General features: G+C 39.4%; 3 protein-coding genes and 1 long non-coding RNA gene across 4 annotated transcripts in view; 2 read left to right on the top strand and 2 right to left on the bottom strand.

The window, feature by feature from the left end:
* Positions 1 to 381: 381 nt before the first annotated feature.
* LOC119903601 lies at positions 382 to 3,176 on the bottom strand. The gene is made up of 2 exons (XR_005444547.1): positions 3,072 to 3,176; positions 382 to 1,346 (listed from the first exon to the last, which is right to left on the bottom strand). It is a non-coding gene; the product is annotated as an uncharacterized LOC119903601 (long non-coding RNA).
* On the top strand, positions 621 to 1,509 carry otos2 (otospiralin 2). The gene is made up of 3 exons (XM_038719843.1): positions 621 to 685; positions 940 to 1,014; positions 1,131 to 1,509. Exons 2-3 carry the CDS (start codon positions 942 to 944, stop codon positions 1,355 to 1,357), a joined length of 300 nt encoding a protein of 99 aa, XP_038575771.1. The 5' UTR covers positions 621 to 685; positions 940 to 941; the 3' UTR covers positions 1,358 to 1,509.
* A 3,445-nt stretch (positions 3,177 to 6,621) lies between the features above and the next one.
* On the top strand, positions 6,622 to 10,871 carry ecrg4a (ECRG4 augurin precursor a). The gene is made up of 4 exons (XM_038720826.1): positions 6,622 to 6,815; positions 8,642 to 8,689; positions 8,795 to 8,958; positions 10,416 to 10,871. The coding sequence occupies exons 1-4, from the start codon at positions 6,746 to 6,748 to the stop codon at positions 10,563 to 10,565; spliced, it is 432 nt and encodes a 143-aa protein (XP_038576754.1). The 5' UTR covers positions 6,622 to 6,745; the 3' UTR covers positions 10,566 to 10,871.
* Positions 10,872 to 11,038: 167 nt separating this feature from the next.
* uxs1 (UDP-glucuronate decarboxylase 1) overlaps positions 11,039 to 25,600 on the bottom strand; it is a 38,008-nt gene continuing 23,446 nt past the window's right edge. Inside the window, exons 7-15 of the mRNA XM_038720825.1 lie at positions 23,635 to 23,739; positions 22,901 to 22,960; positions 21,389 to 21,510; positions 17,144 to 17,263; positions 16,536 to 16,579; positions 13,563 to 13,623; positions 13,374 to 13,431; positions 12,589 to 12,692; positions 11,039 to 11,781 (exon numbers count right to left, since the gene is read on the bottom strand). Of these exons, the coding sequence (XP_038576753.1) occupies positions 11,650 to 11,781; positions 12,589 to 12,692; positions 13,374 to 13,431; positions 13,563 to 13,623; positions 16,536 to 16,579; positions 17,144 to 17,263; positions 21,389 to 21,510; positions 22,901 to 22,960; positions 23,635 to 23,739 (806 nt within the window). The 3' untranslated portion in view covers positions 11,039 to 11,649. The remainder of the gene's footprint in view (positions 11,782 to 12,588; positions 12,693 to 13,373; positions 13,432 to 13,562; positions 13,624 to 16,535; positions 16,580 to 17,143; positions 17,264 to 21,388; positions 21,511 to 22,900; positions 22,961 to 23,634; positions 23,740 to 25,600) is intronic.

Here is a 25,600-nt window from a genome sequence, read left to right as displayed (position 1 = left end):
TGTGAGGTCTAACTACTGCAATTTTTCCTCTGATGAACAACAGAAAGACACGGGACGGATTCAATCATGACCTCTCCACTCTCTTTGCCAGTGTCCTCAGAGACAAACTAACATCTCAAGAACAGCTAAATGGATAGCCAAAAAAAGAAAATAACTTTCCACCCTGTGGCTGAATGTTGGTACAGTCTGTCTGGATAGCAGGCGTGAAAACTGTCTGGTACATGTTTCTTTTCATCAGTTCCATCTGCACTTTTCACCTTGTAAAAAAAAAAATCTGATTAATCCAAGCAGCTCAAGGCAAAAAATCTTTCACCGAGCCCCTAATGGTTGTGACAACAACATAGTTATATACTGCAGTAAAAATAATCTGAGAGGCATCAATATGAGAGGAGGGCCAGCGGCGGGATCCAGATATGACCTCTCATTTAATTTGACCTTACCTAAAAACATTTTATCAACACAGGACATTATTACACTAGACAATGTGAGGTTATGTTTCTCTACAGAGAGGTGTGAAAGAGGATCTCTGACGTCGTTTTTGGAGACAGGCAGGTGGAAAAAATTTTCAAAATGTGAAAAACAAACATGTCATCATGCTCAAATAGAGACGCAGCCGTCATCCTGAGATCAGTCTGAGAAAGAAGGGCAAGGGACTAGACCACGAGCATAATCTCCTGTTGATCAGGTAAGACAAGACTGAAGATGATATTTGATGAAGCAAAGATGGTCTTGGGAGATTTTCTTCTTCTTTATGTTGTAGCCTGCATGGTTTTTAAAGAACAAGCAGTTTTCCATTTCACCACTACACCCTGTTCTTTACATTCTGGTGTTGATAAGATGCTCTCTATGCTCATGAATTCACACACACATTTCTCTTGCAGAAACTGATGAACAGGGTTATTATTTTTCAGATCAAGCCTTTTGTGGTCTGTCTTTCAGTTATGGAAAGCATACATGCTCTGTATGTGTCTGTGCTGCTCTGTGCCCTTCTGCTCGGCTCCCTGCCTCCTACAGGTATGTCAGGAGCTCATATACGCCATTCCACACTGCAATATACAGTAATGCTGACATGACGGACAAGGTGTGAAATAATGTTCACACTTCTTTCTGTATCTTGTCTTCTTTGACAGGAGCAGAGGAAAGTGATGCAGCCGGCAGGAGGGAGGAGAGGGAGAAACGAAGCCTCCCCTACTGGGGCCTGTGGTCGTCAGACTTTTTTGGGTGGTTGGAGGAGCTTCGAGCTCAGGCAGCTCATGAAGGGATGGAGGACCTGGCTCGTACCTTCTGGGCTCACTTCCCCATCGGCAGCAATCTGGGCTATGATAGTCCCGAGTCTGACCCTCAACCTGAGGAGTGAGGCAGAGGAGAAACCAGGTGTGGATAAGAGAGATTAAAGAGTCTAAGGGCAAGTAGAAGTCACCTTTTAACATGTGTTCAGACAATCAACAGCAGCTTGGAGACTACTAGATATTGTAACCCTTTTGTTAATCTTAATGTTGGCTTTTGTATGTATAAAATTAATAATTTACCAAAACAATCCATTAAATATTTCTTTTTCTTCCGAACTTATTAAAATCTAATATGGAGAAAAGTATTGAAGTGGTATGCCTTTCTTTTGCACAAACCTAGGCTTGCACATTTGATGAAGGTTACAAATATTAGAAGTGACCCTTACACATTGTTAATTACACGAAGTATTTAATGTTTTACATTTTTTATGGATTATGCATAAACAATAATATATTCATTTTGTTTGCCAAATAGTCAGTCACAGGCAGACAGCAGAGGATACTTTTACGTGTAAGTATGTCTGTGAAGCCAAAAACAAATGTCCACATGAATGGATGAATGTCTTTTCTAATATATTCTCCCTGTCAGACCTCCAATAAACAAAATGTTAAATTCCAGTATCACAGACAAATACACCTATGTAGGATTTGGGAGATGATGCAGAGTAAAAACTACTCTCAACACCAACTAAAATCCACTGTATATCCACCTAGCTTAACGTAAGGCAGTCTAATGTAGGCTAACAGTCCTGCAATAAATCCTACTTTCATGAAGGTTATAATGTTCACTTTTTGTTGAACCTGTTTTAGAGAGGTGTTAAATCAATTGTATGGTCATTTTGGAGGCTGCAGTACTTCACTTCCACCACAATGATCATGAAGTTGAATCCAAACACAAGTAATGCATGCTTTTCTGTAGCACTGGAGCACTGGAAATATATCCAGACACTTTATGTCTGGATATATTTCCAAAACTATTATTATTACAGTAAGTCAATATTATGGCTGTAACTAGCTGAAGCCTCATCATCTCAGCTCAGCAATTGATTATGCAATGTTAATGAAAGGGAAAAAGAATTTGTGTATCCTCTCCATGATTTGGATCCGATCCAACATTTATGGGTTCTTCCTTAGACCACGCTATACCTTTTCACCATGTTTCAGGAAAACTGGACTGGTGGTTTTTCAGTAATCATGTTCACAGACAAACAAACAAACAGCACCAAAAACATACCATCCTTGGCGAAGTTAATCAAGAAAAGTGTTGAGGTGATAAAACAATGTCGTTTGTTTTGTTGAGCTGTTAAAGAGAGCTCGGGCTCTTGAACAGAACATTAGGGTTTAATGGAAAACTGAAGTTGAAAAATTCACACATGCACATCTTTAAGGTAATAAAAGGTTTTCATTGTATTCTGTTTTTCAATTTGGAATTTGTTGTTTTAGTTGTTGTGTGAGCTTTGAGGGGACACTAAAGTAAATCTGACTCCGGTCACAACACTCAAGTCAAGTCAAGCATGAGGAGAAGGTGGAAGGGAAGATGGAAACATAGACAAAACGTTAGACAGCAGTGAAGGAACATAAAGAGGAAATTGTTGTTTTTTTCCCCAGCAAAGGTCAATATGTATTCATGATTTTACAGCGTTTCAATCCCTAATCCCCGGGACAATAAAAACGCATTGGCAGAATATAAGAGGTTTACCGTATTCTGCTTTATCTTGAATGCTCTGACGCAGAAATGCTCACTATACGGTTTTGTGAGCAAATGAAAAGAAGTCCACATACCTGAATCATCTCAGGTATTGTGTCAGCTATGAAATTCTTCATCCTGTCAGAAGGGACATGTTCTCTCCAACCCTCATGTCTTTCATCCCTCGTTCGAATTACAAATGGCACCTGAAGGAAACATGAATCATCAGTGTGTGTCTGTTTCCACAGTGTGTTTGTTTTTTGGATTCCAAGCTAACTTTTTGAATCTCAAACTCAGAAAATCTGTATTTGTGTGTCACAAATCTGATTTCCCCTTAATATTTTTGTGTTTCAAAAGTAGAAGCCAACGACTCAGGCTGATCCTTCTCAGATGGATCTGATATGTATTTTAAAAAATCCTGTCTATGGACATGCCTGCAGAGCAGAGGCTTGTGCCTTTCATACCAGCCAAGACTCAGACTATTCAGTTCAGTTCAGAATGTGCTGACCTCTTTTTGTTCTGATGCCCAGTGTAAGTGTGCTGTTGAATTCACACAGCTGGCCAAATTCAAGCCTCATAAAGAAGTTGTAGCTACTTTTAGTCCAGCTGAACGAAATAAGGAAAGCAAGAGCTCAAAAATGCATTCATCACTCTGTTCTTTAACTGTATTCTTCTACCGTGCATCTCCTCCTTCTGTTTTGTCACTCACTTCCCCTTCTTTCCAAATCCATCATCAAAGTAATGTAATAGCCTGCCAGCTTTCGGGTTTCCTGCATTCCAGCTCTACCTGTGACAAACGGAGAGACTCTCGCTTTCCCTCTCTGACACACACACACACACACACACACACACACACACACACACATACACACACACATCGTATTACAAGTTCAAGCCCAGTTGAGTGAGAATTTCAGAATGAAACCTCTATAAAGTAACAGTTCATCATTCAACCTGCTGTCAGAAAAGCTGTGATTACTGTATGCACTGTTGCTTTGCAGGGAACTGCTAACTTATAAACACAGTCATGTCAGTCAGCAATCATTAAAGAGAGAGTATGTAACTTCTGATAAACAATAACACAATGTCCATTCATCGTCAACCGCTTATCCTGCGTACAGGGTCGCGGGGGGCTGGAGCCAATCCTAGCTGACATCGGGCAAAAGGCGGGGTACACCCAGAACATGTCACAGTCCATCACAGGGCCACATATAGACAGACAACCACTCACACTCAAATCCACATGGGGATAACATGCTCCACACAAAAAGGCCAGGGCAACCGGGGTTTGAAGCCAAGACCTTCTTGCTGTGAAGCCACAGCACTAACCACTGCTCCACCGCACCACCGCACCACCCCAAAATAAATACACTCATAAATAAAAAGTTGAGTTCATAAGAAATTAAATGCACTCTTGCTCAGTTTAATGCACTCACTGGATTTGCAACTATAGGCTGAGCGGGAAAGAGTGAGCAGAGGGCAGCGGGGGAAACACTAATGTCCATGTGCAGTGGGTCACACAACATGGAAGCTGGAAAACATTTTTGGGTTTATTCGCATGACAAAGCAATTTTCATTCAAGTGACTGGGTGAACTATCTGAGAACAGAGTCAAAATGTGAACACCCCAGTCCTAAAGATGATCAAGGTTAGATAAAGTGCACACTGTGTACGTTGAACTGAAGCACTGGAGGGAGTGGATAATGGTGGTATCTCCCTGGGCTTAAGGTTAATACATAAACCAAGGGGGAGGTTTAGCTGGAGCTTAAATTGTAAAACCATACATGCAAACAGAAACAGCTCTTAGAGGTGAGCTCAATCCTGTTCTTCTCTTTGGCTTTTCTTCTGTTGTACTTACAATTTGCTTTTTCTTTGTCCACATCATTCAGTCCTTCACCATCTGCCATTGTACTTATTTCTTAATTTCCCTTCTTCCAAGGCTCAAGAGTTCCTGGCAAGACTGAGCAGAACCAAGAGGAACATTTGGGATTGCAGCAGACCAGACGTACAGCAGTTACGCAATTGAAAGCAATTTTCATTCAAGTGACTGGGTGAACTATCTGAGAACAGAGTCAAAATGTGAACACCCCAGTCCTAAAGATAATCAAGGTTAGATAAAGTGCACACCTTGTACATTGAACTGAAGCACTGGAGGAAGTGGATAATGGAGGTATCTCCCTAGGCTTAAGGTTAATATATAAACTAAGGGGGAGGTTTAGCTGGAGCTTAAATTGTAAAACCATACATGCAAACAGAAATAGAAATATTTAAATATTTATTTTCATGCTGCAGCTAATTTAATTTGCAGCATCACACTTTATAGTGACCTAAAACTGATCTTTTTTACATTCTTGGCTTATAATTACATTTCTGCCTCTCATGCAGTCAGTTTCTAAATAATTTGATGTTTTAACCTCAAACAGATTTTTGGGGCTTCACCTGTGATTACTACTGAAATGAAATTAGATTTATCCCCTGTTATTTTAGTGTAGTGTGTTACGGCCACTGTTTTTGGTTACTGTCCCTTAAAGACCTGTCCGCTCCCGCCGACATCCATGGCCCTGATTGGAGCAGCCCTAAGACCGTCCACCAATCTGCAAGCTGTGTTTGGCGCCTGCTGCCTTAAAAGCTGTCATACTGCCGTGCAAAAAGGGCTGTCTGTCATTTAGTGTTTTGCCTCTGTGCCCATCAGTGTGTGTATTGAGCCTGATGTATATTGTGTGCTCGTTCCAGCAGCCATCACTTCCATGGCCTGCTTGTGTTTGTGATCTGCTGCTAATAGTCTTTGTGTTAGCTGTTTAGCTAAAGACTCTGTAACCCTGTTGCAGCAGTATTACCTTACTGAGAGTCAGTAAGTGTTCATTTTGTTAAGTAGCACACTTGAGTGGGTTGTGTTTAACCGTGTGTCTGCAGAGTTGGGCTAGGTTTTAGTGTAAATACTGATAATCCACTCTACACGTTCAGGATATTTCCTTTGTTTAGCCCATTAGGTTTAAGGGTGCTGCGCTCCCTGTGTTTTGTTTTGAGACACCCACAATAGAGAGGTTTTGTTTTCATTTTGGTTTTCGAGTTAGTTAGTAATCCCTGTTTTGGAGGGAGCTCTTTTTGTTATCTGGTGTTTCTGGTTTTGCAGCACCCACTTGCCCAACTTTTGTTGTTTAAACCTTGTAAAAACTCTTGTGTGAATAAATAACTTATACCACCATACCAAGTTCCTCTGGTTCATGCGTACGTTCCCTTTTGCCTAGTGAGCTGGGACGCAACAAGTGTCAGAAACAGCTGCTGTAATAAATATTACAGAGACACTGTCAACCTTCCTTTTTTTTGCGAGTTTTCATTACTGTGCACAGTTTACACTTGGTTACAAGAAATTGCGACAGTCTGAAACTTTCTTGTGAAAGTAAAACACATCTGTACTGCAGCAACCTGCATCAGAAATGATATTATACATATTTTGAAATTCAGAGAATCTTTTCACTCCGTAAACCTGCCTGACAAACCACATTCAGGTGCAGTGGAACTGCTTATTCTTCCTTCTCACTGCTGCTCATGTGTCGTGTGTGGGAGATGGAAAAGTACCTGGGACGCACATGCAAATTCATTTAAGATCTTGTTTCTGTAGGCAAGGAGGTAAGCGACATTCCAGCGCCAGAGACCAGTTTCCACTTGAAAAGTCTGGGTTGCCGCCCACTCTTCCCCCTGGTTGTGCAGCCGTTTATGCACAGTTGTTGCCATTAAGCAGCTCTGAAAAGACTCTGAGCGGCTAGAAGATGGCATCCCAGCAGCTCTATTTGAGGTTAATGGGGTTGGCTGTCTTGCTGACAATGTTGGCTCTTAGAGGTGAGCTCAATCCTGTTCTTCTTTTTGGCTTTTCTTCTGTTGTACTTACGATTTGCTTTTTCTTTGTCCACACCAATCTGTCCTTCACCATCTCACCTTGTACTTATTTCTAGATTTTTGTGATAGTTGGGTTTCTCACAGCACTAGCAGTTACAAAGATAAATTAGTGCATGTCGGTGTATGTGGAATATTTCTTGAGAGAGGGTACATTCTGAGATCACATGGAGGCAAGGAAAGGAAAAAGCCTTTATAGAAAATGTTTCGAGATTTATGAATAGACAAAGTTAAGAGATCACCAAAGATATTACAATTCATAGATGTCTGTTCCACATTTCACAGCAATCCATCAAATACTTGTTGAGACAATTCATTCAAAACCACAAATGTGAACCTCATGGTGTGGCACAAGAAAAGTTAGGGGTTCACCAAAGTCAGTAGAAAATGTCATCTGGGGACTATGAATCCATGAATCCATCCAACAAGTTCAGTCTGGACTGACTCACATTGCCATCCCTCAAGATGGAGTGGCTCAAAAAAAGTGAACTATAACTGTGTACTTTCTCAGAGAGAGGTCTTAAATGCACATTTTGAGTCCTTAACATTTTACAGTGTTGTTCTGCCCACTGACATTTGTTTGATTTTACCTTTTGAGAAGTGCCATTTTTTCTTTTTACTGTTATTATTACTGTTATTATGAATATATGTATTGCATGCATAAAAATGCAGATAAGCCGATTAATGGACTATTACAGACAGCAAGAGGTTTGCTAACTTCTAAAGATTAAAAATCAGCCCATAAAAAGCTCTGGAAAGAATGACTCATATGGTACATGTTATGGACAGTCTGATATAGTCAGTTCTGCAGGAATTGCTGCTAGCTCATATTGCAACACAAACTAGAAAAAAAAAACCCACATGCAAACAATTTTCTCCAACTGTATCCCTCCACATCTAACTGCACAGCCAAGACAGAGTCCACCAGAAAATATGGACTGGATTTCTGTGCATATTCTTAGGTACATGGATTCTAAAGGGGAGATAGCTTAGAAAAACCTCTGTTTCATGTTTTAGCTTTTCAGAAAAAACAATTAATTAAACCCTCTGAGACTAAAGGGAACGTGTCCCAGAGGGATGTCAGTCCTCTGGGAGAACAGTCAGCTGCCACTACAAGTATTGCAAAGGGTCATCTGACTGAACTGGCTGTGTGCAGCGAGGTACAAGATACCAGATTAGTGCACACTTTGTTTATATGAACATCCGCCACACACAGTACAGCTCCAGTGGGACTGAAGAGCAGCAGGAAGGGCATCGCTGAAGTGAATATATTTACATGCAAATTGGCCAATAACTAATTTCACTGGATTTGTGTTGGCAATTTCTCCTTTAACCTCCATGGTCCACTTTGACATTTGCATCTATAATGAAAACTGAGAACAAACGTGTTCACTCACTCACTCATTTCAATCCATAAAATCAATTAAGTGAAAGGGGGAAAAAGTGATGCGTAAAACCACTGAAGCTAATCAGAAAATCTGCTGCGGTGCAAGCAGAATAATCAGGAAAATGTGCCATTTTGATGTAGCTTTGACAAACTATATCTGCATGAGTAGCCTTAAACGTCTAAACAAGTATAGAGTTGGTCTCAAAGACTGGCCATTAAAGTTCTCCACCTGCAACTGGCAAAATCCTACAATTTACACTGCACATAACCATAGTGTGACTGATTAAACTGTGTTCTATTATTAATCAAGAGTCTAACTTACCTGTTATGAAGAATGGTGTTTCATACTGCAGCTCATTAGCTCTCTGTCCACTCTCCTTAACAGATGTATCCAGTGACAGTATCATGCACAAGATCTTAAGGAAAAGAGATGGTAACATTTTACATAACAGTATTATCATAGTGCTGATGCAAATATCACCTCCAGTGAAATGCCCTTTCATTCTTTTTGCCCTATTGTGCTTCCACCCTGTGGCAGGAGTTGGTAATGGCCCCGCAAAGTCCTCTGTTGCCCTCCCTTCTTCCAAGGCTCAAGAGTTCCTGGCAAGACTGAGCAGAACGAAGAGGAACATTTGGGATCGCAGCAGACCAGACGTACAGCAGTGGATCATGCAGTTTATGTACATGGGATATGACGAGCAGGTGGGTTGTCTGTTCCAGGAGAATTCAGGTTTCCTCTGAACCAGAAATCCCTCTCCAGTGAAGTTGTCGACATGACAGGGGACCTGAAAAACAAAACTGATCCACATAACAAAACCAGATCACAGATTTACCACCTTTTGAGAAATGGCTCTAGACACAAGGTTTGAGGAACAAAGGACACAAAACAGAAACAAAAGATTTCTCTCACCACTGCCTCATGTTTAGTTTGCCTTCTTTCAACAGCAGACTGACAGGATATTCTTCAAATGATGTGCAGTTTATTATATTTCCACGTGCTAATGTGACAGGGTTCACTCTTATGTTATGTTACAAACCCACAAGCAATCTATTGTTTTACTTCCATAAGTTGAGGGAGAGATTCATTTAAAAAGAAATGTGAAAATCGAAACAGCAGAGCCAGAGAATTTCAGACTTTTTACGTAGTATGGGTCAAGCTCCAAATATACTAATGGTAATGCACATCGTTCGTTGGACTATGTCCCCAGTTTGTAATGCTTCTGTCTGTCTAAGTAATATTATCTGATTTCTCTAGAGCCACAGGAGACATACAGCAATTTCCCCCTGTGTAAAACAAAAACGAGGTATTTTCTGCTAAAGTTGATACTTATCTCTGATGTTCTCTCTGTGCTCTTCTCACTGGTTTGGAGTTCTTCTGTGTACCAATCACCAATATTACCTGAGGATGTTTTTTTCCCCCAAAGTTTTGACAGTTGCTTATTTAGTAATAAATATTTCATTTTATTGAGAAACACCTGGATTTTCAGGGGCTTCAAACTTGGCTAAGAAGATAAACCATGCAAAAAACATTAAAATAAGAATGAGAAACGCACACACAGATAAAACAGACAGTAAAAACTTTAGTCATTTGGATCTTTACATATTTCTGAAATGTGGAGGACAAAAATGTGTGGTGACAAAGGTATAGTTTAAAGTGAAGACTGGTCTGACGTCTACAAGATATCCTTATCAAAAGGTTATCCTCAAGATGTTGCTGTACGACCTGAACTGAATATATGACAACACATAAATTCTCTCTCTCACAAACAAATATACAGTCCAGTTTCAGTTTTTCTCAGGTGATTGTCATGTAGAATTCACCAGGGACAGTAAGCAACAGAGGGAATGCAATAGATAAAAATGGAGCAGAGTACAGAAATTAACCCCCTACTGCCACTATTTTTGACAGCTGACAGCATTTCTGTTTCAGCCAGAGTAGCGTTATTTCTCATACAAATACATGCCATTTGCTGTTGCTTCGTAAAATGGAAAAAACGTGTGAAAGCATTGGCCTTTTAAACGGTTGCCTGTCACGTACATCCATTTGCCACAGCTGTAGCAGCTTATCATCTGCCTTTGTATCCATTAACTTGAGATTTGTTGAGGGTGAGTTTCTAAACGAATCACGACTGTGGTGTTTGTTTGTTTTTACTCTTCAGAGGCTCGAGACCGACCTGGCGTACTGGATGGACCACGCTCGTGCCAGTGATCAAGGGCGTCAGCACCACTATGATGAAAACTCCCCCATTGGACCGCGTGACCCCAGTTCTTACAGACATGGCGCTGATGTCAACTATGACTATTATTGACTCCAGTCACAGACACACAATTCAAGGCCACTGCTAGTGTGAATGGTCAAAGGGTTTGTTTCTTTGACTCCTGCCTTCTCTTTCAGAGAACCTGTGATAGTAAGTTACAAACCTACTTGCAGCTGTCAATCTGCTCTGACTTTTGATGTTTACTCCCACCACTGTAACCGACTCATATTTGCCTCTATCCCTACATATTAGTTTAACACAAAATTTAAAAAAGTTATTAGGCGGATGAATGAACAAAACTGATGTCTTGGCTTTTATTTTTGCTAGATTGTCATAAATAAAGGTGGCTTCGTACTACCAAAGACCCCTGCTTTTTCACTTTCACTACCATTTGTAGACACACACGCCTCAAAAAGCAGTCTCTACCTGTGGGGACCTCACGGTAATTCCCATCAGTTAGTGTACATTCAAATCAGTTCCCACCGACACAGTTATTTTCCTTCCTAATTATATCATACACAAAATATTGGAAATATTTTATTAAAATAGCATCTTTATCTGAAATTGATAATGCACATCCTGATATGAGATTTCACAAAGTAGAATGCAACGATGCAACATGTGATGATGCTGTAACAGTCTTTCAAGAAGATGTGCCCAGCCCTGCGGTGTGCTGCATGAACAGCCAACAGGGTGCTGGCACGCCACTGATAAGAGGACATAACATCCAGTGGAAAAACAAAACAGCTCATCTCCGGAGAAAAAACACCATGATAAAATAAACACGAAGCACTGATGCACAGTATGCGCTGCTTGCAAGCTTCTCATGTCTGCGATTTAAATAGCAAAAGCACAAATTCACAAAAAAAGGTAGGCTGGGTTTCAGATGCCCAAATATCTGTTTTTTAATTAGGCTTGCCATCCAATTGTAAGGAAGCCCTTACCAGCTGCAGCTCCAACTCTTTTTTAAGAGACTTTAAAGAGAAAGTTGTCTCTGCTTCTCAAAAAAGACACATCGTCACAGAGTACTCTACTCAACAGTGTTTTTCAGAGAGTTGCTCTTCAAGGGTCCTCTGAGGAGTCTGTACACCTTTCTGTGTTTTGGGAGAGTCTGTGGTGGGAAACCCGTCCGGGATCAGTTGTGTCTGGGTCTTCCTTTCTTCATGCGGGCGGCTTTAGGTTTAGGGATGTACTGATTGTTGGCCTGGTGCTCAAGTTCCCTACTGAAGTACTGGATAGTTTTGTTCAAGCCTTCCTCCAGGGGCACCTGTCAACACGAGACACAACACATACAACATATTAATACTGCCACTGAGTAAAAACAAACAAAAAGAAAATGCCACTATAAGTATTGCAGCTATATTAATATATTGATACACTGATCAGTTAATGTGTTGGAAAATCATTTGATGAGGCTATTATTGATATTGATGGAGGTTGGTCTCCAAACACAGTGGAACAACATGTAATTGCATGTCTGAAGGGAAAAGCAAGGTGAGAAGATTAAAGTAGTTTGTGAGTAAACACAAAAATAAGGTGGAGAATTAAGCAGAATTAAAATAGTGCCAACATAGAAAATAACCTACTAGAAATAGGGTAATGTATCTCATGTATTTTCAAAAATAAACAAAAAATATGCAAATATAACCCCCTCCATCCTGTCATTCTGTGGTAAACACTGAGCCATGTTATACTGCAATTCATTTTCAGTTAGATTTGTTTTTTTGTACAAAAAAAATGTCCTGGAGCACTTCTGAGTAAGATTGAGCAGTTTTGGAGAAATTGTAAAAGTTATTTTAAAATATCAGAATGATAGCCACTGTAACCTATCAACTGGATAGGTTACAGTGGCTCACAAGCCCCTCAGCAGGCTCCGAGAAGTTTGCCAATCAGATGAAAGTGGGCTTTTAGAGAGGGAGACCTTAAAGAGACAGGAGCCAAATTGTCTTGTTTGAGGATGAAAAAGTTGTGTTTGACAGCATGCCTCCAGTATGTTTGCAGGAAAGTAGCATGAACATGTGAGCATTTTGAGAAAAGTCTTGCTGAGTGTCTGAGTCTGTCGTGTCACACATACCACCGGCTCCCAGCCGAGCATCATCTTGGCTTTTCTGATGTCAGGTCTTCTCCTCTGTGGGTCGTCCTGGGCCTCTGGAAGGAACTGGATCTGACTTCGGCTCACTGTATGTTTGTTAGAGTGTGTGTGTTTGCATGAGAGTGCGTTCATGGAGTCACAAATGTACAGAAAGAAGGACATATTGTTATTTGTCTCCTTACTTTAAATCCTGCTGATGATCATAATATTATCATTATCTAGACAATTATGAGTCATGGCAGATAGATGCTTCTGCGTCAGAGTGCAGGGGTGGCTTCATGCGTAGGTGCAGTAACACACCTCCTCCTCTTTAATCTTATCTATTTTAGTGCTACTAGACAAATTTATATTTAGTTATCTAGCAAGGCCATTTCCGAGCAAACGTCCTTGCAATCATTGTCGCTCTCTATCACAGTGAATGGGAGAATGTAAATATGATTACTTTGTGTCTGCAGCATAATGACTGCAAGATACAGCCTGATAATAGAAGACTCTTCCATTGCTACAAGAATAAAAAGGGGTTAAATCCTACACAGAACTAAATCAGTTTCCATGCCAAGAGCACTGTGACACAGAAGTTCACCTTATGAAAAAACGGTTAAGACAAAACAGTAAGTAAGGAGGGAGAAGAACATTAAGAGACTAGCAGAAAAGCAAGCGAGGCTTGACTGGAGAGGGACTGAGATGTCGAGGAGAGCGACTGAGATGTCGAAAGGTAAGAGTTTGCAGAGACGCACAGAATGAAAACTATCGATCAGATGCCTTACCGACAAGACTTTTGATAAGACGAGCAAACTCCAATATAGTGTGTTCCTCTGGGTTCCCCTGCAAATGGATTTCATAAATGTCTATCACATCAGTGCCAACTACAGAGTGACACATAAACAGCTGTATACATTGCTTATGCTGTATTAATTTTCTATTTCAATTTGTGAAACACAGTGGGATGAACTCACCAGATTGACTGGACTGCTGATGTTACTGTTCATCAACAACACCAGGCCGTTCACCAGATCGCTGGAGAACAATTCACACAAAGAAGATATTAAAATTGATTCTCTTGTTTTAAAACCCACTCTGCAGCTTTGCTTTGTATGAGGGACACTGCATGAGGTTGAAATTTCCATGCAGAGTTTGTTTATGACAACATTATATTCGTACGTGTAACATGATACAAATATCAGCTGAAAGAGACCAATCATTCTTTTAATATTACTTTTCTATTTAGCACATCATCATAGTGGAACAAAGAGTTCCAAGGCCAGGGGAGACACGGCGGCTTCAGCATGAACTCTCTTCGTTTTTCATTTCCTCGAGCACATCATGCACAACATAAATCCACTTAATTCTTCTTTCAGTCTGTACTAGGGTGACCGTATGTCCTCTTTTTTTTTCGGACACACTGGCATTAGAAGGCATGTGCAAACACAGAAAACGACATGACGGGCAACCTCACCTACCACAGGTCGGGGAACAGTAGATGCAGGTTTACAAAAAATTTCTAATCTCCAACACTGCACCATATCCACCTCAGCTAGCTTTATTTTTTCCAAATGTCAAATTTGCATTCACGCATATACATACTGAGAGATATATATTTTGTCTATCCCATTTACATCAATGAGGGAATGCCAAATAACAGAGACACCTCTCTGTATAATGCAAAGCAGTTCAACAGCACAACAAACTACTGCCTCCAAAACTACCATAACGTTGACACCTCTATGAAAAACAAAAATTGAACATTATGACAGTCATAAAGGTAGGATTTATTGCAGGGTTGTTGTATTAGACTGTATCTAGGCATGTGTATGCAAGTGGAAAATGTGAACATTCAATGTTTTTCACTAAACCCACCGTGTGTATCCTTAATGTCCAACAAATGTAATGAGAGCCTTTTCATTCATCATAAAACATTTGCTAAGCAGATTTATTGACATTCTTGTTTGCTCGATTCAATATGAAAACACTACTGTCCTGAAACCATGTTGCTCTTCCTGTCGTATTATTACTCTACTTCTCCCAGCATGACTCACACAAGCTGCAGAACAGCTGCACTGAAGAAGTGAGAAAAATAAATACTTTGAATGGGGAAGAGATTTACCAGAATCAGAAATGTAAGAAGTTCATTTATGTAATTTACCTTCACACAAAGTGCAGCTACTTCCTGGATGTGATTTAACATGAGACTCCGAGAACGTGTGTATTTCAAGACTCGTAGTACCACATATCCTTGCAACAGTAGGTATCCAAATAAAGATTTCTTATTTAAACTAGTCTCAAAAGTAGATAATGCACACGGTGTCACCATGAGTAGAAATATGAACTCACTGAACACTACTACATAGTTAATAAGTTCATAAGTTGAATAAGTTCATGACATATAGACTATCACTGAACGGCTTTAAAGAATAAGATGGTGCAGCAGAATAAGCAAAGCATTTAACCTTTCCCCAGCTTGTGGCAGTGTGTGGGACTTGTGTGCTATTTCAGCTCTATACTTCCATCCCTCGCCTCCCTGCCATCTGTCACAGGCAGTAAATTATCTTATGCAAGTATTATTGTGTCTGGACTCAAAATCAAGGTTTCATATCGCATCATTTCAATGTCCTTTCATTCTGTAGGCTAATGATTTGTCTTAGTCCTCTCCTTTCCAAATCCTTTGTGTGGGCTGGGCTAATTTTCCTGAAAAGCCATGGCTCTTCTCATTTTCTAGAAATACGCTTTGTGAAATCTTGAACCACTATAGCATATTGCAATAGAAACCTTCACAATATTATAACTCTGCTAGAAACTAGTGATTTAGTTAAGTGTAAAATATGAGACACAAAGATCCAGGGAAGCAACAAGTACTCCTTCCAGCTCTCTGTCTAAAGAACAATCCAGGCATTTCTGAAGCGTTTTCATAGCAAGACGCGACACCCACCCACATTATTTAATGCACAGTGAATATTTTTCTTCCTCTGGTGCCCTTAGTGAAGCTATACAACACCTTTTACATCAAACAGATGTATCTAGCCTATATGTTATACTTTGAAAAAGTTTGAGGAAGCACAATTCACCCTAAGAGACATAAGACTAGGCCCTCATAATAGATCAAGACCCCCAATTTCACTGCTGTATAGACTTTTTGAGCTACGTTGGACATCAGAAATATGACTAATTAATCAATACATAAAAACAAAATGTTTTTTTATTGCCATTGAAGTTCTGATTTCAGCCAGCAGGGTGAAGACCGTTTATCTGTACTGCTAATAGGTCAGTTGGTTCTGCACGTTTTATATTTGTAGTTAATTAATTTGCAAAGATTTATTTTGACTTTATTTTATTTTTTTTTTTTTTACTGTTGATCAGTGAGAAGAAAATTCACTTCTAATTATATCAAAAATTATGTCCATGTGTGACACAATACAGTTTATAGGCACAGTGTGCAAAAGAGCAGATATGACCGAGGGAAGGCTTTCGTATCTTTAGGGTTTTTAGACCTTTTCACTGTTCACACAACATGAAAGCCACACAGGGCATCAGGTGAATGCTTTGAGGAGATAGGGAAGCTTCAAATGCTCTGTGTCTCTGATCTCTCTTCTTCAAACTGGTCAAATTAATCTAATCACCTGCACACAAACTGCTAAATACTCCTTTAACCTGTCACATGCCGTATCTGCACAGCCAGGCAGAAACACACACACATGTTGGTATTTAATAATAAACTTCAAGGTCCAATTTACATCACTACTCTTCTGCCTTATCCGAAATTCACTAGTCCATGAAAGCATCAACGTCATCAACAGATACTTTTGAAAAATAAAACAAAGCGTTATATTACTTTCTAATAGGTGGGTAGACAACAAAGCCAAATATTTTACATGACAAATATTTAAGTACAGAAGAGAAGAATGAACAAATATGGTTTAATTTGGCAGTCTTACCTTACATACTGAAAGGCTCTTGTTTGGGATCCAGTACCATATACCTAGAACACATATTGAAGGCTAATGTGTGTTAAATGTGTCATACATACATACATTTCTACTCCGCATACTTAAATTATGAGCATCTTGCATTTTTTTTTATTATTAGAAAAGGAAAATAAATTATTTTTGCCATGATGATGTTCAAATTATTAGAACTCAAAAGCTCATTGTAAATTAAGGATTTAACTTTTACCCAAATCTAAATAAAAACTGGTAACTTGTCATGTACAGCACTACTGGAAATGTTTTTCGGTCACACTATTTTCAGTTTTGTGCATCAAAATCAACTGCTATTAAACCATATTTTAAATATTTCATATACCTCATAATATTGAAACAGACCTGCATCCAGATGAGGAAGACTGAAGTGTCAAAGAAGATTGCCAGCTATTTTCATGTGATTTTATTTGATTGATGTTGTATACATCATCAATCACCATCTCACAGAGACTAAATCAGGGTGTATATCCTCTGACTACTAGCAATGACAAAAGAGCCTAATAGAGGCTTGTCTCGAGCACATAATAGATAAGGTGAATCAGTAGAAGGTTTAAAATGCGTACAGTAAGAGGTTCTCCCTGTAGTGCTTGCAGGATGAAGTTGCTGACGACACGTCCATCGTTCATGTGCATTCGGGAGCCAAAGGTATTGAAGATTCTTGCCACCCTCACCTCTACTCCTTCCTGTGAGCAAAGAAACAAAAAAGTGGGCGGCTCATTTATGAACTTTGTGATCGTTATTCCTTGATTTTAATGTTTATCTTTATTTTGATGACTTGTTTCATTATTCTGCATTTCACTCAAAACAAAAATTCCAACAAAATTCCATAAAAATGCAGTGTTTCCCCTACGATTTTTTCAAGGGGGTGGTAGATCACCCAAAACTACTGGTATCTCAAGATTTTGTTGCTTTTAAGAAAAAAATTATTTCAGCTGATTCTTACATAGCAGTTCCACATAGCAACACAGCATACAGGCCTCCATGCTACGCACACCAGAACAGATAATTAATTAAAATATGGTAACATAAAATAACTAAAATAAAATAATATATACTAGTTACTTATATACATATAAACATACACATATTCACCCAGAACATACCGCAGTGCATTTTTTGAATTTGCATCTGGGGTGAATGTAAACAGCAGCAACAAGATGATAATATGGTTTCATCTTCACATAAAAAACACAATGACAGACATTTGGGAAGCAGAGTCCATCTTGACTGTGTTGAAGCACCAAGCATAAATGATGTAAAACACACAGTCCGCCTCCTCTCATCTTGCCAGAGTCTTGCACTCTGTCAGCTCGGAACTTTGTCCGCCCGTCGAATGTTTGATCCGGGATGTTGATGGAGCCGGTCTCTGTAAAGACAGTCCCTATCTGCTATTATTAATATATATTAAATTCTTGCAGCTTGCCTTCAAAGTATACCAGACCAACACATGTGTCATTTGTTTAGTGGCATATGTCCCTTATAATAATAGATCCTTGTAATATCAAAGTAATATATATTTATTTATCTTTTCAGCTTTTAAGTATGATGCAACCAGTCATCATCACTCATCAATCATCCTCACCGATCAAAATTTGAATAAAACTAGCAGCTGTCAACCAAGTCACTCTAAATGGCTGATAAAACATATCTTGAACAGCAAAGCATTATTTATGGAGCTTGACAAAGCGTTTGCACTCAGTAACAGAGTGAGCCCTTTACCATAACCCTGATGCCTCTTCCACACCAATTTCTGAACAAAACCCTCTACTATTTTATTAAAATCTGTTCTTTAACCTGATTGCTAGATTTAAATAGCTAATTATGCACTCACACAACATATCACAGTCTTAAGATGTTGATATAATTTTCCAATAATATGAGCTAATTTGAATGCAATGTATTTGCATGGGAAGCAGAATTAACTGCATTATGTTAAAGTGTAACAGAGGAAATTTGACCTCTGTTGTCAAAATATTCTCCAGACGAGTATGGCAAGATGATGAATAAATGAGCCCAACTACATCATGGACACTTTGATGGCGCAGTTGTAGAAAACTCTCCCATGGCCTTCATACAGTAAGTCAGCCTCACCCATCAGTGCATACTTCTTTAGATGGGATGTGGACACTTTCGGAGTCATATAACATGAATAAAAACATGAATATTATGTAAATTGTTCTTGAAAATGTGAAAGATTGAAATTCAATGCTCACGGTCTGCAGAAATGTTGAGTATGGTAAAGACTAAGACACAATGAGGACAACATGATGAAGAGGTCATGGACAGTGTGTGTGTTACCCCACTGTCAATGTAAAAGATGGTGGGTGCAGAGGTATATACTTACACACATACCTGGGCAGGTTGTTTCAGTATTTTTGTCACAGTCATGGCACTTAATTGTAGGTACCACTGGACTCCAGAGATTAATTTGTTCACTGTGTAATAATTTTCTGTCATCCTAAACCCTTTTTCCAATGTGGATGTGAATACCCTCAAATCAAAGCTGTGAGACTGCACTTTAAGCCCATATTCATTATTTAACTATAACTTAAATATGTTTTGGTAAAGAGCCAAAATAGCAAAACTTGTGTCAGTGTCCAAATATATATGGACCTGACTGTAGGTCTACCTTTTGCCACCAAAACAGAACTGACCTGTCGAGGCATGGACTGCCTGTGTGTTGCACTGACACAGAACCAGCATCAACTTTTTGACCTACAGCAGCTTGTCTGTTGTATCGGACCATGCGGGCCAGCCTTCACTTCACACGTGCATCAATGAGCCTTGCCCACCCATGACTCCATCGTAGGTTTATAGCTTTTCCTCCCTTGGAGCACTTTTGATATGTACTGACCACTGCAGAGTGTTTTGGAGATGCTCTGACCCAGTCGTCTAGCCATCACAATTTGGCCCTTGTCAAAGTGGCTTCTAACATATCAACTATGAGGACATGGTGTTCACTTTCTGTCTAATATATCCCATCCACTGACACGTGCCATGGTAACGAGATAATCTGCGTTATTCACTTCACCTATTAGTGGTCATTATGTTATGGCTGATCGGTTATTTTCCTGCTATTTAAAGGTTAAGGTTAAAAAGGGTTAAAAGGTTAAATTATTCACATAGTAAGATGCATAGGCAAGTTCTAGTAATGGGGGTTACACAATTTTCCATCTTAATAATGCTTGCCCTCTGTCTGAGGAGCAGGTGAAACATGCCTTTTCATTCACTGCATAACCCACGTACACATCAGTTTATAAATGTTAATTAATTTTGATTATATAACTGGGAAATAGATGTAATGTGTGATATTCCTGTCACAGTGCACAAACGACTGACAGGTGGATATTAAAAGCTGACCATTTCCAAAAATTCCCCCAGTAAGTGTGAAAAAAATAATGAGCAGCTGAGGAGCAGCAGGAGACGAGGCAGATAAATAAATATCACCTGCCTGGAGGAAAGGCAAGACAAGTCAATCATATCTGATCATCAAAGGCTGGCGTCAATCAAGTCATAACAGAAAGGATTTTTCATCGACATCATTTGGATCTAAGAAAACATGCATGAAATTTTATTGATATTGTGGTTAAAGTATGTTGTGAATTTTTCTTCATTAATCCCAGACTCAGTGATCAACACATGATTCACTGATGGCTCATTGACAGCTCAGGAGCACCTTCAGCCACAGACTCATCCAATCCCGAGCCTCAAAGCGCTTTAGAGGCTCATTTGTGCCATCAGCCATCAGGCTCCACAACATCACAGAACCAAACTGACGGATTTTCCTGATCATATTTCAGACATTTATCAGGTTGTAAATGGTTGTAAATAATTATTATTGATTGTACAGTGTAAATAGTGTGTTATTACTTCTATAATACTGCATCTGTTCTTTTATATTCCTTTGTGCTGCTATGTCGACCAAAATTAAAGATATATTATAACTTTAAATAACTTTAATCCCTCGTAGGGGATTAATAAAGTTATAGCTTACCTTATAAATCATCTATGCATAATTTGGTACACTTCTGTCTCTCTTCATCAGGATACACCAATGAGCGGGACTAGTTAAATGCACAACGCTCACAAACCAACTACTTGAATATTTACATTTTGGCAAAAAGCAGGATTAGTGGTAGTTTTGAAGCATGATATAGCGCTATATATATTCATATATATTATTTGACTTCTTAGCATTAACACAACAAACACTTCTGCTCTCTATCAGCACTATTATCTGAAGTAGACCAGCGTTGACAACCGGAGCCCACTGCACTGTGCGTTGTCTTTAATATTAGCTGCTGGCGTTATTTGAAATCCATTCTTCTGCTGTAGCTTCAGCCATTGTTCTGCTCTGAATAGTCATGTGGAGGCGAGGCTGCGGTAGGATGACAAAATGCCTACAGAACTGGGACCAACTGACCACCTGCCCCTTATGAATGCATAAAACATGTAAATAAAAGTAGCACGATGAATGTATCCAAATGTAACAGAGTAAAAGTAAGGATTTTTCTCTAAACATCTACTTAAGTGAGAGTAAAAAGTATGCTGCAGAAAACTCAAATTGACAACTGACTCAAAAAATTACATGACTACATGCAACAAAGTAAATGTAACTGATTAATTCCCACCTGTGGATAGTGGCAACAAAGCAGTGACAGTTTACCAGTAGCCAATTAACCCAAAACCAGCCTCAAAATACACACTGTTTACCCTGTGTTGTTCCAAAGTAATTTACTGATAAAAGTCACAGGGACTACAATGACCGTCAATCAAAAGCCTATTGTATTGAGTGCCAGTGATGATACCTGTTTCATGTAGGCATAACACATGGTCTCTGCTACACGTTTCCCCTCATCGTAGCACGCTCGAGGACCAATTGGATTCACATGCCCCCAGTACTCCTCATTTTGTGGGTGTACCTCTGGATCTGAAAGACAAACATTTTAGAAACATTTTTAAATGTGGGTATTCAGTTTTCTGCACAGAGAATGAAACAGGGGTGATTTAGAATAGCATGCTTCCCATCTTGCAGATTGACATATTCATAGAACTTTGGTGGTGCAGTGGTTAGCACTATCGCCTCACAGCAAGAAGGGCGTGGGTTCAAACCCTGGTTACCCCGGCCTTTCTGTGTGGAGTTTGCATGTTCTCCCCGTGTCTGCGTGGGTTCCTAAATTGTCCTTAGGTGTGAGAGTTTGTCTATGTGTGGCCCTGCGATGGACTGGCGACCTGTCCAGAGTGTACCCTGCCTTTCGCCCGAGGTCACCCTGTACGCAGGATGTGAAACACAGTGTAATTTTGTGTTTCAGTTGGTTTAAACTAGATAATGTGAGCTTGCCTGCAATGATGTGTGTGATAACTTTCACCGTCCACTTGATCGATTAAACAAAATTCAAATAGGGCAGGAGAGAACAAAGATGAAGAGAATAAACTGAGTGATGGATAACGTAAGTAGTGTAGGCGGTGTAGCACAGATAAAACCTGGAGGAGGAACTAGTCTAAATGACTGAATTAGTATAACATTAGAAAGTATATTGTTAATTTAATAGTAAACTGTAAGTTTGATAATATATTCATTATGTTACTATATTCAATATAATTTCATATAATAGTACATAACTTACCACTAGTATAATATTCATTCAAATTACAGCTGTTTCAGTTAGGGGTTGTTTTTTTATTCATAAACTTTGTGCAAGAAAAATGCTCTAGGAGGCTACATGATAGTCTCCAAGCTTGATTTTGGGCAGGCTACTAACTCGTCAATAATCATACCCATTTATGCAGAGTTCAACATTTATAAAGTTTGTTGCAGCACATCAAACTTTTTTTAAATCCCGCTCTATCCAGGCATCTCGCTGTTTTCAGGAACGGGGCCACAGAGTGACCGGCCAATTGGGTTAATTCTGTTACTCCTGTTCGCCACTCCGACTATGTTTTGGACAATTAGCACTGAGGGTCCGACGGGGTGGGAGATTACAGTCGGTTGTACTCATAAATAATTTTCCGCTTCGCACAGATCTATTTCAGGGAGCGTTTAAGAGAGAAATAGGCGCTCGGCAGATCCCTGCGCCTAACGTTACAGAAACGAATCACATAGTTGCTACTCTCTGCCTGTCTAGTATTTTTGGCTATGCATTATAAATAAATATGTTCATCTACACTTTTAACAAACAAACTTTTGGATGAACAGGATTTTCACATTTTTATTGTGACTTTTTATTAGCCTTAAATTGATTGATTGACTGACTACAATAACCCCAATAATCGATCACAAAGAGAACTAGATGTGGATGACTGTAAGCTATCTTTCTTACCTCCATAAACCTCGGAAGTAGAAGCAAGGAGAAGTCTGGCACCCACACGTTTGGCCAGACCTTGAAGACAAACAAAACAGTGAGAACAGTCTTTTTTTTGCAAGAAACAAAGGAGACCAAACCCTGTCCTACATATTTCACCACTGCCAAGGCAGCCCATCTGCAAAAGGTATCTTTTAAAAAATACTCTGTGACTGGTCTATTACAATGTCCTGAACAAGTTTGTTAATATTCTTTCACTGCCTGACAATACTATATCTGAATAAAGTATTACCAATAAAGTGTGTTTATTTTGGTTCCTGTGATACAGATTAAATTTTTCATCCACAGAAGTTGTTCTAAAATGTCTTTCAAAAATCCACCATTGTTCGTAAAAGGGGAATCTTGTCTGTCTAACCGTGTCACTCTTTTGCCCTGTACTGTAAAACGGAAGAAAACAAATGAAATTTGATTTTCATAGTCTGAATGTCCAAGATCTGAAGTGATCTTAAAATAAAACACATTCACTGTATTTTGTGCCTTATTACACAGATTAAAATTTCTTGCTGGATTACAAATAATAAATGACAAATGTATTACAGTGCTCTTAAGAATGTGGAACAAAAAGCACATTTGTGATAGACTTCAATAATTGACGACAAAAGATGTTATTAGAAAAAAGTCTTATATAAAGCCTTGTTTTTGGACCTTACATAAACTCTATCAGTAGCCTGCCCTTAGCTGAATGTACTCACCAAGCATGTTAAGAGTGCCGATGGTGTTAGTCTTGAGTGTTTTGATGGGATTGTACATGTAGTTGGGAGGAGAGGCTGGAGACGCCAGGTGATAGATCTGGTCGACTGTAAAGAGCAGGAGAAACATACATCATCTCACCTTGAAAAGCACCTCTATTTATTTCCAATGTTTTGTTCTGCGGCTTTTGGAACTTTGACCGTGATACCTTAACTGACAGCCGGCCTTGGAGGTCTACGGTGAAGCATAAGGGGACCATATATGGAGTACAAAAAAACCTATCTGGGGAAGCAGCTGCTGAATAATAGATTTAACCTGAAGGAGCGTATAAGTCAGAGAAAAATGTGTCTGTCAGTTGCATCTAATGTTCACTAGTGAGAACTTTCTATATTTTGATGTGGCTCAGAGCACAATTTGAATATTTTCTCTTGACACATGGCACAATTAACAAAACAAACATGTATACTCTCACTACTTTATCAGTATTGAGTGAATTTAAATTTCTGACTACTAGGTAGGGCTGGTCGATTTGGCCTAAAATCAAAATCACGATTAATTGAGTATTTTACCTTGATTACAATTAATTAACGAACTGCTTCTAAAATTTCACACAATAATTGATATAAATGCGCTACCAATGATTTTCACTTGCACACTGCGTGAGTACGGCAACACTCAACGTTTGGTAAGCAGCGTCTCCTCATTCACCAAAGGACATCTATCTGCCTGACAGCTGAGGTTATAAGAACAGCCAAGTTATGTCGTGTAAGCATGTGTGCAGCAAGTGTGTGGGCGAGCGAATGTGAGAGAGAGAGAGCAGCAGAAAGTGGCGGTAAAAGCGAGCGAGTTCTAAGTTGTCAGTCGGGTGACAGTGTGTCCGTTAAAAAAACGCATGTCAACAAATGCCTTTTGCTTCCCAACTGCTGGAAAGTAAAGGCACTTAGCGCTAGCGAACATCTCCCTGTGCTTTAGACTCCGGTTTGGAAGCTGAGCAAAACTGGACGGGGTGTCACATGACCACATACGCAGTTGTATTTTTTTAAGGGGAAACTACATGAACACACACAGTGGGGAAATATTAATAGGATTAAAAAAACAGACATGGTGAAATTGCGTCGGTTAGAGGCTCTGAATTTTGGTTTCGATTACTTCTCAATTAATCGTCCAGCCCTTCCACTAGGGCAAGAACTTCTCCCCTCAGTCTGACCATATGCCCCTCAAAAAGTTAAGTGTCCCTTGGCAACAGTGGCCTTGATGGCCCACCCACACTGCCCCAGATGATTTCCTAGTTTTATCCTCTGCCTCGTTCTTGTCAATACGGTTTTTAGACACTAGTGTTTTTTATTAAGATTCAACATCAAGTGAAACGCAGCACACACAGTGGGTTGGATTTCAAGCCTGGTATGAACCACAGATATACCAGGCTATTTATTACGATAGTTCGACACAAGAGCGAGAGATAATAAAATAAGCGAGGTTTGGATTTGGCTGGCTGGCTATTTAGCTAGCCAATATCAGGAGCACTTTGCTGAAATTTGTTAAGCTTTTCATAAAGTCAATACGCTCATCAGTGTCAAGTAAGAGAGCTCAAGGGGACGGGCTAGAAAGAGTGAGAGTACAGACAGAAGTGTAGACGTGATCATGATGCCACCGTTCTGTAGTTTAGAGTATGAACTACACTGCAGACTAGAGATGCACCAATTACAATTTTCCTGGCAAACTCTTATTTCCAATTTTTTAATGGTCTGACTTGCAGAATGTGATTTCAGCCGAGTCCGATTTTCTTTCTTTCTAAGACCTATAATTGACAGCATACACAAACATCTCTAAATTTTCTTTAATGGAAATTAATTAATTTCTTTCTTTCTTACTTTCATAATAAAACATTGAAAATTAAATACCTTTTACATTTACTCCAATGGCTTTTAGTCATTGGTGTGAGTTAAAAGAGTGGAAAGGATGCAGGAC

The sequence above is a fragment of the Micropterus salmoides genome, unplaced genomic scaffold (genome assembly GCF_014851395.1).
Source record: "Micropterus salmoides isolate LMB-PRFRI ecotype aquatic unplaced genomic scaffold, ASM1485139v1 Ms_hic_scaffold_15, whole genome shotgun sequence".
Taxonomy (NCBI): domain Eukaryota; kingdom Metazoa; phylum Chordata; class Actinopteri; order Centrarchiformes; family Centrarchidae; genus Micropterus; species Micropterus salmoides.
The sequence above is the reverse complement of the archived record's forward strand: the minus strand, read 5'-3'. Positions and strand labels throughout refer to the sequence as shown.